This window comes from Microcebus murinus, chromosome 17 (genome assembly GCF_040939455.1).
Source record: "Microcebus murinus isolate Inina chromosome 17, M.murinus_Inina_mat1.0, whole genome shotgun sequence".
Lineage (NCBI taxonomy): Eukaryota > Metazoa > Chordata > Mammalia > Primates > Cheirogaleidae > Microcebus > Microcebus murinus.
Window position 1 is genome coordinate 54170270 of NC_134120.1, and position 18144 is coordinate 54188413.

General features: G+C 48.1%; 1 protein-coding gene across 6 annotated transcripts in view; it reads left to right on the forward strand.

Annotated features, from left to right (window-relative positions):
- The window catches only part of PTPRM (protein tyrosine phosphatase receptor type M), a 790604-nt gene extending 772740 nt beyond the window's left edge, over positions 1 to 17864 (forward strand). For all 6 annotated transcript variants that reach the window (XM_012745929.2, XM_012745922.2, XM_012745925.2 and 3 more), the window contains 3 exons: positions 1196 to 1359; positions 7557 to 7692; positions 17037 to 17864. In XM_012745929.2, coding sequence (XP_012601383.1) covers positions 1196 to 1359; positions 7557 to 7692; positions 17037 to 17090 — 354 coding nt within the window. In that variant the 3' untranslated portion in view covers positions 17091 to 17864. The remainder of the gene's footprint in view (positions 1 to 1195; positions 1360 to 7556; positions 7693 to 17036) is intronic.
- Positions 17865 to 18144: the final 280 nt, after the last annotated feature.

Sequence of the window (18144 nt, forward strand, 5' to 3'; positions counted from 1 at the left end):
ATATACACTACTGAATAATTTATAGATAAAGAAGAAATGTCTAAAGAAATTTAAAAAACCTTAGGTAAAAATATCAAGTAAGTCAAAAAGTTTGATAATTCAGTTGTTAAAGCAGCACTCTGGCCCCTAAGTCGAGAACAGACTCCAAGAGATCGGTCAGGAGGCCGTCAGCAGGAGGGAGGTGCACTGAGAATGAGAGAGCCCGAGACTTCTGCTGGTAGAGCCAGGAGGACCCCAGGGAGCTGGGCGACTGGCACGCTTTGTGTCCCAAGGACGAGGGTGGCGGCACTGTGTGACAGGATCATCTGGGGTGAGGGCATGCAGGGAGACAGGGTCGGGAGCTCCATTTTAGACATGCTGGTTTTGGGGCGAATGTTAGGGTATCAGGTGAGCCTTTGAATATATGAGATGAAACTCAGAGAGGGACTGAACGAAATCAAAGGGGGCCAGGGAAGAGGGAGGGCCCGGGACTGAGCCCGGCGTTCCCATCAGCTGGAGTTCTAGCGGCCGGGAGGCCGAGGCCGAGAGGGACAGGCTGTGAGGGCTCAGGAGCAGCCAGTGGAGAACACAGTTGAGAAGAAAGTGGTCACCTGGGTCAGATGCTGCTGACGGCCACGGAAGAGTCAGCGACGGTGGTTTGGCCATGGCCAAATTAAAGCCGTTGTCACTTCTCTAATGTAAGCCGAGTAACATGTTTTAGAATTCTGCAATTCCATTTAATTATGACTGAAGATTAATTAACTACTGATATCTAAGCAAGAGTCACATCAGTAAGCAAAACCACACTCTACTCACAGGAAACACAGCGTCATCTGTCACACTGGGCTCACAAACATCTCCAGATCATAAATTGTTCTTTACCTTTAATTGACCTGTAATTGAAGCCATTTTACTACTTAACACACAATGTGGCCAATGCTCAAGTGTTATTTTTCACTTGGCTTTTGCAAAATGGTGAGCTTTCTGCTTCACTCTTGCTTGTCTGGCCTACCATTTAAAACACCTGCTTTTCTACAGCAGCTCGAGATTAGAAATCGCAACGCTGCAGGCCAGTGGAAGCCACCTTTGCGGTTTGTAGGCAGGACTCTCCTTTAATAACGTGAAGGTCAAACAGGTGACATAAGCCCACTGCAATGCAATAGAGTCAATAATGCCTGTTTCTTCCCAACCCTGAATGTCGCCTGATTCTCTGTAGCCCCAAGATGGATATCGGATGGTGCAGCAGTTCCAGTTCCTGGGCTGGCCGATGTACAGGGACACACCGGTGTCCAAGCGCTCCTTCCTGAAGCTCATTCGCCAAGTGGACAAGTGGCAGGAGGAATACAATGGCGGCGAAGGCCGCACCGTCGTGCACTGCCTGTGAGTGCTTGCCAGACACTGGTCTCCGTCGCAGGGTGGCCAGGCCCCACACTCAGCCCTTGCCTCCTCTTTCCCTGTCTTTGTTTCACTATGAATGGGGAAGAAATAAGTAGGTCTGGTAGAGGGATCATCAGTACACTCAGGGTTTAGGTGGCTTTTCAGGAAATAAGATGTGTACACTTGGTGTTCCGATGGTGTGTCACTGCTGTAAAAATACTCATTGACCCTGTGATTGGGACGCCTACCTCCCCCCCCAAAAAAAAACAACAACAACAAAAAACACCTAGGTGGCTATCGTGGGCTCCTACTGGCTCTTGAGAGTCCATTGTGAAGTTTTCAGGAATTTTCTGACCTGGATGTTAAACTGTTGGTAACTTAAGATCATCCATGGTGGAAGTAGTTACACCACGAAAACCAACAAATGCTGTTAATACAAATCAGGGCTCTTGCCCAGCCAGATGGAGCTGGGTATAACCATCAGAGTGCCTGACTATTCTATTGGAAATCATGTTAGAGGTTTTAAGGGAACTGTATTTTTTCTTCTTTGTGGTTTTTAGGAGAGATTTTTGCCAGAGAATGTGTAGGATTTAGGAGGATTTGGTTAGAGCCAATGTCTCCAAAGTGTAACCTCTAGGCCAGCAGTTCTAGCAAATGCTGGAATGTGGAACTCCCATTACACATGCTCCCAGCCCTACCTGTACATTGAAAGTCATTTAGAGAGCTTAAAAAAAGGCCACACCCAAACCAATTAAATCTGAATCTCTGGGAGTGGGGCATAGACATGGGTGTTTTTTGTAAACTCCTAGATTATTTCGATGTGTTGAGATAATAAAGTTGAGAGCCACTGAATAGAAAATGCTGTGCTTTCCAAAGCACTTTCACCTGCATTTTCTCATTGGCAATGATATGTAGCTAATCAACCAGCTGGAGTCAGCTTAATGGAACAGACAATTAAATAGTCATGGCAGTTAGGGAAGATGTTTAGAGAATTTGTGGAAATTTAAAGTATAAGCGTATGTCGCTTTTTAGTGGAGTGTCATTAGAAGCACACAGTGAAATCTCTCCCAAATTGAAGACAACATAAAGTTTTATTCTGGACAGATCAACCCTAGTTAAAGTGGCCAACTTGGCTAAGGACACAGGTACACTGCACTGAGTGCCCTGGTCTGGTGCAGTGCCACCCCTACCCAGGGCCCGCAAGGCCTCCCTGAAGCCCAGGACTCTGCCCTGCTTCTCACCAAATCAAAACATGGTAGTGTCTCATCCTGCAGGAATCTGGTATTCCTTTGGGAAGAGTCTTAGGAACCTACTCATAGTTGTTCTCAACCAGAAGTCCCAAGCCTTTGTCTTTTGAAAAGTGTTTTATTAACCTAACCTTTCCCTATTTTTTACTTCCTCCATGGACTCAGTGCATTGGAAACATCTCTACCAAGAAAATGCCACAAAGAATGAACAGTTCACATTCCCATTTTTGTTCTCTAAGCCCAGATACAACCTCTGATCAGAATAGGACCAGAGGTTCACCACGCTGAGATGATACACTCCCAGCACAGAAAATGGACATTTTAGTTAGTTTGTATTACATCTGCCATGTTTTTCTAAAATAGTAAAAAATAGTTTAGAGATACCCCTGCCTGCATCTGGAGACCCCCAGCGTCTGGAGCAAGACACATAATGCGTCTAACACCTGGAATTAGTAGCTTTCTAATAAGGGCCAATGCTTTAACCCACAGGACTAAGTCACTAGTGACTAGAGGAAGTTGAGGCACCAGGACAGGCCTCAGGGGAAGACACAAAGGCCCCCCCAAATCACCACACCTCATAGACAGCACTCTTCCAAGAGACAGCTGTGACTCTACACAGTTGCCTCGCTGTTCCATGTGGTATCTAAAGCAGCGGTCTGTCCTTTAGCAGTAACGGGCAGCTGTTGTTCCTCCCCAACACCTCCCCCCACCCCCCACCCCCGCCTGTGCAGCATCTCTTCCCCTTTCTCTGGTGAGTGAACTTGTTTTTTCCTTGGGAGCCATTCTCCCATCCTCCAAAGCTCCCGTGGTTTCCATGGGGCTGCCTCTTGCTTTCTTGGCACCAGGGTGGGTGTGAGACCCCGGTCTGGTGAGCATGTGTATGTTTGTTTAAATTCATAAATCTAAATCTAAGGGTTTTCTTTAGCTGTAAGAAACAAAGTTAGTTTAAATTGGCATCCTCCAGTATTGGCCAGGAAAGGATGCTTTGAAACCACTGAGATATTCCTCTCCGTGGGAAGAGCACGGGATTCAGCATGGTGTAGCGCCACCTAATGGCTGTGGGCAGAGATCCTGCCCAAGACCCAGACCAGCAGGTGCTATTAGTTGAATGGTTCCTTGAGAGCTACAGGTACACAATTAGGGAATTTTATTCTTTATGCAAGTCTTCCAGCTAATAAAACCAGAAATGGATAGAATTAATATATCACCATTTTGCAACTCTTTATGTAAATAATGGATTAGACACTAGTCATCAGCAGCTGCTAAAAGCATCGGCAAAAGGCTGGTTGGAAAAGTGGAGTAACACTAGTGCAAGGACAGAAAACAGACTAACATGCAGCAGAGACAGTCCAGGAGTAGAGCCACAGCTCAGTGCCACCCAGTGTACAACAAAGATCTCAACTCTGGAAGGGCAGTGGGGAAGGCTGCCTGGATACACTATAGAGAGAAGTCCTTTCCGGGTGGGTCATAGACCAGAAGGTGAAAAGTGAAACAACAAAGCTTCTAGAAGAAAACGTAGGAGAAAATCTTCATGACTGCAAGGTAGATTTGTTCAACAGGACACAGAACACTAGCCATAAAGGAAAATATTGATAAATTGAATTTCATTCAAATTAAGCCCTTCTGTTCATCAAAAGACAGCAACAAGAGTGGAAAAGCAAGACAGCAGAAAGAGAGTTTTACAATACATCTGTCAGCCAAAGGACTCAGCCAAAATGTCTAAGAACTACTGCAAGTCAATAGGAAAAAGACAACCCAATTTGTTAAATGGGCAAAAAACTAGACAGGTACTTTATCTAAAAAAAAAATAAGATGGCCAGTAAGCACAAAACAGGTACTCAATGTCATTCATTTTTAGGAAAATACATATTGAAACCAGCATCAGATGCCATGCCATACTCACCAAAATGGCTGAAATGTTAAAGACAGACAAACAAATGGTAATACCAAGTGTTAGTGAAGCTGTGGAGTAACTGGAGCTCTCTTAATACTGTTGGTAGGAAGTAACTTTCATACAGCCAGGAACTGTGCTTGGCAGCATCTGCTAAAGCTAAACATAAACTTACTCTCTGAGTGCTCCTGTTCTTAGGTAATGCTCCAGAAATGAATCCTATACCAAAAGACATGCTTGTAGCAGGTTTGCTCATAATAACTAAAACCTGGAAGCAGCCCAAACATTCATCAGCTACTGGATAAATAAATTATATAGTAGTGTATCCATTCAGTAGAATTCTTCTCAGCAGTATAAAAGAATAGACTACTGATAAAACAACATGGGTGATTGTCACACAGATAATACCGAGTGAAATAAGCCAGACTGACAAGAATATATGCTATATGATTCTGTTATACAAAGTTCAGAAACAGGCAAAAGAAACCTATGAAGCGAGAAGTAAGAACAGATGCCCTTTGGTGGCACTGATGGTGTTTTCAAGGAGGGGGCCCGGGGGAGGCCCCAGGGTGGGCTGACCGTAGTCTGTATGTTGAGCCAAATGGCAGTCACAAGCTGTATGCATTTGTAAAAACTAATTAAAATATCTCCTTGCCATTCATGGACTTTATTGTAGGTATGTTATACTTTATTTAAAAAGCTGGTCTGGAACTGTATAATGGACCAATCTAGCTGGCATCTGAACACAATGATCAATATGAAAATCACAAAACAAGGAACAACCAGATATCGTGCACGTTCCTAGTGAAAGTACGCATATAAGACATCCTTGTCTAAATAAGTAAATAAATCCTGAAGTCATATCAAGCACTGAATCTAACTGCCAATGCACAGGAAATACAGGGTTAGAGAGCAATATGTTAAATGCTCTCACAGAGTTGCAATGAATGAGAAAAATCTAGACTGTGGGACTCTCTGCAAGACAAATGGCCCTGTTTCTTCAACAAATAAATTCCCACAAGAAAAGACAGAGCAAAGAACAACCTAGAGATTAAAATAAATTCACGAGATGTACCAACCAAATGCAACGTGTGGACTTTGCTTATGTGTGGATTTTTAATAAAAAACAACTGTGAGAAATAATCTGGGATTGGAACACCGACTAGAAATTTGATTATATTAAAACAGTAATGTGTATTTATTTTAGGTGTGATAGTGATACTGTGTTTACTTTTAAAAAATAAATAAAAAGGCCTCCTTGGAGAAAAGGGTGATTGCAGAGCCTGGTTCGTGGAAAATACAGGATGAGCCTGAAAGACCATGTGGTTCCAGAAAGTAAGAAAATACTCAAAAAAGGATAGAGGCTTGTCAAAAAAGAACACAGGAGCCAACATGATGGAAATCCTAATGGCCAAAGCTGAAACAATTTGAACAAGATAAATATTGATACCTTTGGATTTTAACTCACAGAATAAAATATATATGTATAAGTTTACACTGATATAAATAAATAATAAGTTAAAATAAATAAGCAAATAAATCGTTTAATGGGAGGAAGAGACAGCTCTTTCTTATGATGCAGCGTTGAAGGAGAGCGGGAAATAGAAAGCCACCACTAGGCAAACACCACAGGGATAATTAATTGTTGCAGACAAGATACACCAACAGATGCAATGTCAGTGGGCAAAACTTTGAGAAGAAACAAGATATTCACAAAGTCCCAAAGTATCTTCTCCCAAGATATTTATTACCTGTTAATACAAAGAGAATGATAATACTCTACAGTGAAAACCTGGCAGACCCTGTCTTAACAAGTGAGAAAGGCTGATGTTACCAGGATAAGACACATCGACACCATGAACCCCATCTGAGGCTTTCTTGCCAAAATGTATGACCTCATTTCCAACCATGGGAAAACATCAGACAATCCCAAATGGAGGGCCAGTCTATTTCTGTACTTCATAGCGACTTCTCAAATTGTAGCTGAGGACCACAGCTGCTCTGCCTCTGCATCCCGCCACCTGTGTTTTACGTTCCCTAAGATGCTGACCAGCATGACCGGGGAACTGCTGCAGGCTGGGGGAGACCAAGGTGATGGGACAGCTAAATGTCGGAGAGGTCCTCGATCGGACCCTGGGCCAGAGAAAGCACGTTGGTGGAGAACCTGCTGAGATCTGAGTAAGGTTGATGGTGTAGACAGTAGTATCGTCGAAGCATTACTTCCCAGGTTCTCATAGTGTGCTGGGGTTACGTGAGACGTTCACATCAGGGAGGTTGGGTATACAAGGGAACTCTCGATGCTGTTTTTGCAACATTGCTGCACATCCAAACTGAGTTCAAAATAAAAAGTTTATTTTATTTTATTTTATTTTTTTTATTTTTTTTTTTTTGAGACAGAGTCTCGCTTTGTTGTCTAGGCTAGAGTGAGTGCCGTGGCGTCAGCCTAGCTCACAGCAACCTCAAACTCCTGGGCTCCAGCGATCCTTCTGCCTCAGCCTCCCGAGTAGCTGGGACTACAGGCATGTGCCACCATGCCCGGCTAATTTTTTTTTATATATATATCAGTTGGCCAATTAATTTCTTTCTATTTATAGTAGAGACGGGGTCTTGCTCTTGCTCAGGCTGGTTTTTGATATAAAGTTTATTTTAAAAAGAACCTTTATGTTTCAGAGGAGAATAATGAAATACTAATAGAATTTTTTTAAAGGCCACGTCTGCCTTTGAACATGACTCACACTCATCACCCTGGTATTCCCAGCGGACCCCAGACGAGGTGTGTGTCCGCAGAGAACTCTCTGCCGTGGGCCTGTCTGTAAACATCACTGAGGGTCTGCATCGAATGACAGAGTGGAGGGCCGAGGCGGAGCTGGGAAGGGATCTCCAGCCGGGTGACCCGCGGACCAGACACGGCCGCTGACCTGCTCCGGTTGCTTTGATTAGAAGGAGTGGCCCAAGTGAGAGGTCCACCCGGCCTCAGGGGCCTTCGTCATCGCTGGTGCACTAGGGTTTCCACAGAGCATGTGCGAGTCACGGGTCTGACCGTCTGATTTCTCTTCTGCCAGGAACGGAGGAGGCCGCAGTGGCACGTTCTGCGCCATCAGCATCGTGTGCGAGATGCTGCGGCACCAGAGGAGCGTGGACGTGTTCCACGCCGTGAAGACGCTGAGGAACAACAAGCCCAACATGGTGGATCTCCTGGTAGGACGCCCCTTCCCTGCGCTGTCCGGGTGTTAGCGCAGGGCTCCCTGCCAGCTCCCACTGGCTGGAGCTGACGCAGAGGGGGAGAGACCCGTTCAAAAGCATGATCTCATCGCCGCTCGGAGGGCTTTTTCCTTCTTTCCTTTTCTCCCTCACCCTCTCTGCTCTTTCACAGGAGGCTGGGTCTCGACTCATCTGAAATGTGGAAATGGTTGAGACTCACAAGTGAACAACCCTATTAATTTCCCTTCCACGTGGCTAAGCACTTAGTCTTCACAGAAAAGAAATAATCATAGCACATGAAATGCCAGATTTTCAAATTATAGATTTTATAAATAGCTTAATCGCCTAATATTTATCAAAGCTGTGAATTTTAGTTTGACATCCAAAATATTGCATTTAATTATGGTGGCCCTATCTGAGAAAAGGATTAAAGCAGTGGAGAAACAAAGGACTATGTGCAATTATTTTCTTAAGAGTATTTTGTGAAATCTCTTTTTATGTGGTGCTCTTAAAATGCCAACCACCATGACTCAAGAATAGTAGAATAGCTTAAAGGAAGAAGCTCTTAGATTCGGTTTTTGCACTTCTCTGTGTGTGGAAGAAGGATTTGGATGGAAACTGTAGGACTCCCAGGCTTGGGAGAGTGTCCTGGGTGGGAATAGGGAGGAAGAGCTGGCTGATGCAGCCAAGCTCGGGAAGCCAGTGATCCCAGGGTCACGGCACCACAGCGGTGGGGTTAAAGCTAAAAGGTAGACTAAAGGGGCTAAAGAGAGAGTCAAGATACAAGCTTCAGCAGAGGAAGTAGCCATGGTCTCCACCTGCAGTTTGAGGAGTTGTGACAACAGTGCCCTGGGCTGGCTACTGACAGCAGTGACAGCCAGCGCCTGGACACAGCTGAGTCCTGCTTAGCACAAGCCACACTCAGGGATTTCTTGTGCGTGATGAGCTGTTCCATTTCCAAGAAGCATGGCTGCTCGTCTGGGAGTTTGACAAAAGAACACCCACATGGCCAGGCGCATGCGCTCAGAGCTATCAACGTTAGCATTAGCACATTGGAGGAGCAAAAAGCACTGTGCTCCCCACACTCCTGCCTTCTCTTCCCTACCTACAGGAAGCCTGTGAAAACCAGATTCCAGTCTCAGCTCTGCAACTAATTCTAGTTAGAGAGAACCTCAGGCATGTTAGCTTTGCCATGTAAGTGTCCTTAGGCAAGTCCCTTAACTCCCTTGGGGTCTGGCTTTGTAAACTAGGGATAATATGAGCTTATGGAGGTGGCCCAGTATGCAGAGATGTGGGAAAGCACTTTGGAAATGGCAAAGGGGAGAGCGGCAGTGACTGAGAGCACGGGGTCTGCAGGGCGCCTGCCTTCGGTGACCGCCAGAGGGCTCCTAGTGCGCCTGGCGTAGTACCGGTCCCTGCGGAGGCTGCACGGCTGCGGGCATGTTCTGTGTGCGGGTTCACTAAACTCCCTTCCTGGAACCCCACCTGAACGGTGAAGCGTTCCACCACCACAGCATCCCCGTCTTCTGGGATGGGGGCTGTTGAGAAAGGGGTAGTTACGTAGCCAGCGGTGACAGCCTGCGTTCGGCCCAGCAGAGGACGGAAACAAATACATAAATTAAAGCACTCTGACTGTGGCTTCATGTGGTGTTTGACTTCACTGTTTTAGGGACGGATGTGCAGCCTCTGAACCTTGGTGGGTATTTGGGCAAAGCTGCCCTTGATAGAAAATGTCATTTTGCAGTTGCTGCAGCCTGCATTAAGAAGATCATTAGAGAGAGACCCTTCCAGGCCTTTCCTCTAATGGCTCTGGCTACAGCTTCCATCACTCACCAATTTTTATGGGCAGGAACAATGGGGTTTTTTCCAAATCAGTGGTGCAGACTGCAGGACAGGGGTGATTTTTCATGAAATGAATGGAAGCGTAGGTGGCTGGACTGGGAGGGAGCATGTGGCCCCAGCCTGCCGTTCTGTAATGACTTGGCGTTTCCATGGTGGTATGAAATTCTAGTGGAGAAAACGAGATCCCTGGACGCCCAGACCCCCAAAAGTCACCGGCAGTTGTAGGATAAGGTCAGTGGCTGAGAAATGTGTAGGAAAGTTTTTGCAGTTTATTGAGAAAACTGTCTGATAAATCTGTCATGGTAACAGATAATACCTGATGACCAGAGGAAAAAATGTCACAGTGCTCTTTTCAGTGAGTTTGTGGCTTCCAGAGTTGAACAGCTCTTGTGGTTTATTTTTGCCTGTGAGTACATTTCCTATTTAGTTGGTGTTCATACATGTGCATGTTTGCTGAGGGAATTAATTAACTTAGGTCAGGGTGATAAAGTCTGGAACAGTTTTACTGGGCATAACAGGCCGTCTGAGACAGGAGTGTGTCCTCAGCACAGCGTGTCGTACTAGCAGCTGGAAAGAGCAGGGTGCGCAGTCTTCTTAGCTGCGTCTTCCAAAGCTGGTGAGCGTGTGGCGGGCAGCCTGGGGCACGTGTCCGGGCCTGGGCCTCGCTGGGAGTCCTCACACGTCACATAGGAGGCTGAATCGCCCAGCAGCCCCTCCTGTGCAGAACATGAAAACGCTACCGCTGTCCCCTCCCGCTGCAGTGGGGAGACGCAGAGACATGTCGCATCTTTCGCCATGTCCCTTTGCAGCTCTGATTTTTTCTAAATGGCTTCCAAGTTTGAAAATTCATCCATTCATTTTGAAGCAGGGACCTCTCCAGGGAGATCCAGAGGCCCTAAAGATTTATTCGTTACATTTTTTGTTTTAGGGACTCTGGAGACAAGCCCGCAGATTGCCAGGAGGCAAGATAATTTATAACCCAAGACTAGAGTCTTTGTACCCAGCAGGGGCAGCTGTGCTTTTTCCTGACTCCTTTCTTAGCCCAGCTGCTAAGCCAGCCTCAAGTCCCCATCAGAGAGCCGGGTCCCCAGAGGGTGGACAAGGATGGCGCAGTCTGGATCCCACTACTTGCCGGGTCAGGTCACAGGCGTCCCCCGGGCCTGGGCGCCTTTGAAGCGATCCCGGTTGCCAGAGAGTGGCTGCTCCCCACCGCAGCCCCACCTCTGCCTTCCTCATTCGGCTTTGAAGCCTCCAGAGCTCAGTCTTAACAGAGAAACGGGCTTTGGAGACAAGTCTTGCCTGGAGAAACATAGCGACCCTGGGAGGTGTTGGAAACTGGGGAAGAGTCCCCTCCACCAGCCCAGGGCCGCGCCCAGGAAGTGAACACCTGGCGTCATCCTTTGCCCAAATGCCCTCGGCAGGTCTGGCAAAGCCACCTGTGCAGGCAAATAAATACACACTTTAAATAACCCTCTGCTTTTGAGCTGCATGCCCACTGGGGCCTCCTGGTTCTTGCAGTCCAAGTAAGATTGGCCCAAATCCACAGTGCGGAAGTCCAGGGCTCCTCAGGCTTCCTGTGGCCTTGGAACTCACGGTTTTGACTCCTGAGTCTGCTCCATGGACCCCCAGACCTAAAAGTCATGCCGTCCCCTGCACCCGCCAACACCACCGCCACCCGAATCCTGGGCCCACGCAGGGCACACCTACACCCCGCGGCACGCTTGGAGCAGCATCAGCACCGCCATCATCAGTGCCCTTTGGCCACCTCCCTGGGGCAGTTGCTCAGGCCTTTGGCCACCTCCCCCTGCTTCCCACGACGCTGACTCCCTCCTCTGTGTCCTCTCTCTCAGGAGCAAAACACACTTCTGTGAGCACACGCGTCCTCAGGCGTCTCAGCCTCCCCCAGAGCCCACTTAATTCGGTGCCGGTTTCTCAGGCAAAGACCATTTCCCACCTAAGAGAAACGGTGGTCTCAGCTGCTGAGAGAGTAACATTTTACCTACTTAACATGTCACTGGCATGATCCACTGGCCTCTCCATTCCATTCCATATGTGTTCCTCAGCCTCTGTTCCGCGTCCAGCACCGGGCGGGGTGCAGTGGGCACGGCCTCTGCCTCCCGGAGCTTGTGACTCACTGGGCGTGCAAGACATAAGTCCTCTGTGAACCTCAGTCTTCCTGTCACTAAACTGGGGATGAGAATATTAAGTCACAAAGGCCACACATACGATTCCACGCATATGAATGGTGCAGAACAGGCACATCCGTAGAGGCGAGGTAGAGTAGTGGATGCTGAGGGCGGGCGGCAGTGCCTGCTGATAGCCACGGGGTTCCTCTTCGCGGCAATGGGAATGTTCTAAACTTAGATTGTGTACAACTCTGTAAATACACTGAAAACCACTGAGCTGTGTCGAAAGACAAAATTACAACAAATTTAAAGATCTAATTGGCTTTTATTCACGATCCCAGAATCAGGCAGCAACTCATTCTATAAAACAGAATGGGTGTTCAATGAGCTGAGCAGAAGAGTTTGGCTTTATAGGCAGAAAAGGTTGGAAGAAGAAGAAACGGGACAAAAAGCAGACTGGTTGTTTCAAAGTGACTTCCAATATAGGGTTAAGGCAGAGGGGACTTCCTTACCGACCTGGCTCAGGTAAACTGACCCCTTCTGGTCGGTTGCCGTGCTTCTCCTATTTTTTGGAGAACTTCCCATTTTACAGTTCAGGCGGATGGCGTGGCACCTGGCAGCGACGCCCTTCTGCTTCCGCCTGGTCTGTTGGGGCTAGTGTGGGAGCTCTGTCCAAAACAGTAGTCTCCCATGAATTTTATTTAATAACTACAGCCTTTTAAAGGGTCGGTTTTATGGTCTACAAATCATATCTCAACAAAGCTGCTGTTTTTTTAAAACTAACACCCAAAACAAAAAAGCAGACTGGCTCTAGATGCCTACAGGGCCTTTCTGTTTACAAAACAGACGGCCCGTGCGTGCACGTGCTGAGGAATCACGTGAGCTCAGGTCCCCGAGCAGCCCCTGCCGGCCCTGCCCCAGGCGCCTGGAATCCTCCACGGTCAGTGTCCCTGTGCTCTCCGGGAAGGTTTGGAGTGACAGCTGTTAGTGCCCCACCCCCACCTCCTGGCTCTTCTGTCCTTGCGGGGTGCCCAGGCACCCACCTGCCTCCCACCCTCAGCACCAGCGCTCCCAGGGGGGTCCCGCAAACACGCGCTGAGTGACGGGACGTTTCTCTGCAGCCGGACCGCGTCCCAGCCGAGCTGCCCCTTGCTGCTCTTTCCAGCCCAGGCAAGGCTGTGGCTGTGTGTGGCGGGGTCTAAACAGGGAGTGGGCGTGGGGGCGAAGAAAGCTCTACACAGTTGTTTAAAGGCATGGATGAAAGTAATGACTGTTCCGGCGCTGTCAAGACACGCAGCTGGCCCGCCGAGTGGCGATGTGGAAGTATGGGTCTCCCTGGCGCAGAGTAGCTGGCCACCTGTCGCGGGCCGGGGGAACGCAGGACCGAGGGATCCCCCCACAGTGAGTAGTACGTGGGTCACCTTGCCCCCCGGCTGGGCGTCAGCAAGAGGATTTTTCCAGCCTAAGGATCTGTCAGCACAGGATCCAGCCGAAATTGCCAGACTTGTCTTAGTTTCAAAAAGCAGGTGCTTCGGGGCGGGCCGCTTTGGCCCAGGTCAGCGCGTAGCTATTCTCTTTGAATCTTCTCGGGCGTGCGGGGCCCAGTCTGCGGGGAGGCTCCCTCGGGCCGCCGTGTGCCAGCCTGTGGCCCCTCCCTGGCCGGCCGGGGTCTTTCAACATGTAACCTCTACGGTGAGTCCTCTTCAGGACTCACTTTCCTCCTGATTCGTAGGGACAAGAGGCACGTGCCAGAGAGGGGACAGTGTCGGGCAGAGAGGAGCAGCACATAGCCCTGGTTACGGTCCTGCAGAAGGTTGTGACAGGGACAGGCTGGGCCCCACCCCGCCCCCGCCAGCTAATGTGGCCCAGATTGGGAGAGTTTGGGACCAAGGCATCAAACTCTTTTTTTCCCTGAAGCACAGGAGGGCTCATGTGGCTTAATTACACTGTTCAAAAGCAAGTGAGCCGCGAGAGGAAACTGCAGAAGACAGGCCTGTACCCGGTGATCAAGTGTACTCAGTTTCCAGTGTAGGAAGATTTCAGGCATTTACCCAGGTGCTGGGGGAGGGGACATGGCAATTTTCAGTCATCCTTCTCCTTCCCCTTATTTTTCTGATTCAGAAACCCGTCATCACAGAATCTCTGGGGATTGGCAGCTTGCTTGTGAGGGATACGGTGGAAGAGGGAGAATCCATTTTGAAAATTACAGTCGTCCTGAGACACAGGGCAGCTTTGGTGCCGCCGAGGCAGCAGCTCCGTGGCAGCAAAGCCGAAAATCCCGCCTGAGTTTCCAGTCTGTGCAGTGGCCTGAGGCCAGCGGCCACACTTCCCACTGGATGCGTGTGGATATGTTAGTAGCATGTTCGTAGTCACTGAAATTAATTGCACAATTAGGTTTGCACAAATCATTTTTATTCCACAAGGAATTGGATCTCTTTTATTTCCATGAAAAGAAAAACTTAGTCCCTCTGATTCACAAAGCAAGAGAAATGATTGGAGTGCTTCGTGGCCAGTGTGTCGGCCTGCTCATCTGACAGCAGGGCCTTTTAGAATCTTGAAATTCAAATGATTTGTTTTAAATATTCTGAAGATAAAAGTATCAAATCCTGAAATAATAAATACTAGAATATGCATAAGAAATATAAGTCTGTCTAGGGAAAGTATATAGTTTTTTTTAGTTCAAGAGTTAAAAGCCACTTCTACACTGGCCTGTCCTTGCGTAGGGAAAGAGTGGGCTGGCAGGGACTTGGTAGAGTGCTTGTTATTTGCTGGATGAGATAGTTAAACGAATAAGGCCAACCAGTTCCCCAAATCACAGAATTCTAGATTGGCAAAGCTGGGAGGGAACCGTGAATGTGACCTGACCGGCGGGGAACTGGAGCCCATCTCTCGGGGCTGGTTAACAGGACCCGGGGTTGGTGTGCAGCCCTCAGACCACGACCCCGCAGGAAGCAAATGCGGCCAAGAACACGTGGATCCTGTTTCACGTGTCAGATCTGCCCGGTCCCAGCCCCCCCTGAGCTCCTGATTGACACTAAAGGTAGGATTCACAGATGGAATGAGCAGTATTTTTCTACTAGTGATTTTTTAAATAACAGTTTTATTGAGATATAATTCACATACTATAAAATTTCCCCTTTTCAAGTATGCAATTCAGTGGTTTTCAGTACGTTCAAAGACTTACGTAACGATTGTCTCGATCTAAATTTATCAGATTCCCATCGCCCCAACAGGGTCCCCAGACCTGTTAAGCAGCCACTCCCTGTTCCCCGTTCTTCAGCCCCTGGCCACCATTCATCCACTCTTGCTCGTTGTAAGTTCGTGTGTCCTGTACATTTCATGTAGGTGGAATCATACAACATGTGACTTTTAAAATCTGCCGTCTTTCACTCAGCAAATTGATTCATGCTTCAACTTCATTCATGTTGTAGCATGTATTAGCATGTCATTCCTTTTCATAGCCAGATACTCTCCCATTTTATGGCTAGACTATGTTTTGTTTATCCAGGGCAATCCATAGATATGTGAGTTGTTTATTCTTTTTGGCTGTTATAAATAATGCACCGTGAACATTTCTGTACACCTTTTTGTGTAGGCATCTGTTTTCAGTTTTACTGGGTATGTACTTAGTAGTAGAATTGCTAGGTCATATGGCAATCCTGTGTTTACCCTTTTGAGGATCTGCCAGACTGTTTTCCAAAGTGGCTCCGCCATTTTCCATCCATCCCCATGAGCATGAGGCTTCCAGTTTCTGCACAGCCTCACTGACCCTTATTACTGTCTGTCTGTCTGTCTGTCTGTCTGTCTGTCTGTCTGTCTGTCTGTCTCAGCTTTCCTAGTGGGTGTTACTGCTCCTGACTCAATCCTGTGGCACCTTCAGTGTATTGAAATGGTCTGTTTGGTCTTCACCTCTAGACTGTAAGCTCCCAAAGGACTGTCTTAAAATTCCCAGTCTCCAGCCTTAAACATTTACTGAGTTGAGTAGAGTGCTGCTGAACCCGAGGTTTGCCATCACTTATACATGCAGCCGGCATTTGACTCTTGAGTACATGTGGGGTTCTGTGCTGGAGACGGGCATGTTATACAAAGAGGGATAAACTTGTCTTCAACTCAACAGCTTGTACTACCTAGAGTATTTAGAGAACAAAATATAGGTGAAGAAAAGGAAATGTCAGTGACAAATTAGGAGGCACATAAAAAAAAAAAAAAAGAAATGTATTTTCAACTAATTTGTCAAAACCCAAACCAAAAAGTACATTTCGTTGGTCGTGGCCACTGTGATAGGTAGCGAGACCTAGTGCACGTGTTTTAAAAGCTCATCTCCTCCTGAAGTGAGGAAGAGCCTTACAGTTGCTGAGGCCTGTCCAGGGCTGGGCTCAAGTTCCCTGTTGCTCTGCTTGGTCCCATCAGCACACTGCAGACGTGCAGGTGCAAACGTCCTCCTCTGCCGCCCAGACCACACCCAGGCCAGGGCCTCAGGCGGGGCTTGCTCAGGCTAAGCTCCATGACCAGAGAAAGCTGTACTCCAGAAAAAGCATTCGCTGCCTGATTCAGAACTGGTCTGTGGTTCCAGAGGATTTTGAACAGTTCCCCGCCTCCACCTTTCTTTGTCCTGCTGTCTCTACCTGGAATGCCTGTTTTAACCCAGCTAGGGTGGCCACATACTTTATCACCCAAACCAGGACCGTCTTGAGAGTGAAAGAGGATGTTACTAATAATTATGCCAGGACAACTGGCAGAAGCCGGGACTGGCTGGGACAAACCAAGGCATTAGTCACCTGCCCCAGCTCCACGCACAGTTCTCTCCCCCAGGGAAGGTTCTGTCTACCTCCTCCCTGCTGCCATCCTCCCTGGACAGAACTGCTCTGTCCTGCACGGAGAGAGCCCACACATGGGGGGGACCATTCCGCCTCGTGGGTTGTCATCGGGTTCCCTGTCTCCTCCTCCTCACTGGGTCATGGACTTCTCAAAATCAGGGACCAGGACAAGGGGCTTGGCACTCAAGAGGTGCTTACTAAACTCTCGTGAAATTGAGGAAACCCTGCAGACTGAAATTCAAAGGGAAAGCGGGCCGTGAGTGAAGCCTCGCTGAGGGCCTTGTGAGGGCCCGTCACAAAGGCAGGTGAATGTATGTGGACAAACAGAAGTTCCAGTTGTCCAGAAAAGCATAGATTTCAGAATCCCTTTCGTCAGGCTTTCGGGGGTGCATCCACACACATTGGGGTGCAGAGCCGGGACGTTCTGAGTCATTTCTAATTCAAACCCTTGCCAGTTTGATTCCTTCCAATTCAGACCCTCATCTACCATAGTTGCTTTAATAGAAAGAGCGTCGAGATGTTACGGAGCTGACGCCTCCCTTGCTTCTGTCCGCAGGATCAGTACAAGTTCTGCTACGAGGTGGCCCTGGAATACTTGAATTCTGGCTGATGGCGCAGCGGCCCCAGACGCCCTGCCACGCCGCAGAGCCGAGGCGCTCCATGGCACTCGTGCGGAAGAGAGGAAGACTTCTCGATATGCTTGTTTGCTTTGCATAATTGGCTCTTTTTAAGAGCCCAAGAAAGTGTTTCCAGAACTGCTTGCACTGCCCAATCCCAGCCATGCCGCTGCCCGGCAGAAGCACGCGCAGCACACAGTCGCCAGAGACTGCTCCCCCCGCCGGCTTGTTACAGCAGCGTAGACGTCCGGGAAATCGAAGAGCACAATTATATTCTTATGAAGGAATTTGTACGTTGGGGAATTATTTTGTGGCCTGTGATCCTTTGTTATTGTCACAGCTGAGTGTATGTTTTGTTCCGTGGAGAATGCTCCCTGGCATTATGATAATATATTATTTTAGGTAATATTTTTATTTTAACATGTTGCATAATATATGCTTCTGTAGCTTTCCAGGACTAACAGATGATGTGTATTGAACAGAGATACATTATACGAGTCGTTCCTGTCGGATTTGTATTGTTTCTAAAGGAAAAGCTTGGAAGGACTCAGTTAAAAAATGCAAAATTCAGTGACCAGATTCATGGATCCAAAGCTTTTCCATTTGTTTATATTGTAAATATTTTTGATTTCGTCAAATTATTTATTCATTAAAAGAAATTTTTGTGAAGCACAGTGAGTGACAATCATTTTTATCAAGCCCTGGAAAAGATTTACTGTACGATGTTACCTTGTGTGAATTCGCAACTCAATAAACGGTGACCAGTGCGCAGTCGTGGCGTGTTCCTGGTGTCCCAGCACGCAGGTGTAGCGGCCGCGCCCGCCCGCCAGACCACGGCGGCGAGAGCGCAGCCAGGGTGTTTGCCTGGAGCAGGTACTGATGGGCTTTTCGAGAGAGAACTCTTGTCACTGAGAGCTCAGTCGCCTGCCCTGGTGCCCGGGAAGCACCCGCGAGCGCCGCTCGCCGCGGATCTGGCCGGTAGGATGGCCGGGCGAGCGCCGCCGCAGGGACTTGCTGACTAGGAGCAGCTCCTCGCCCTGTCTCACT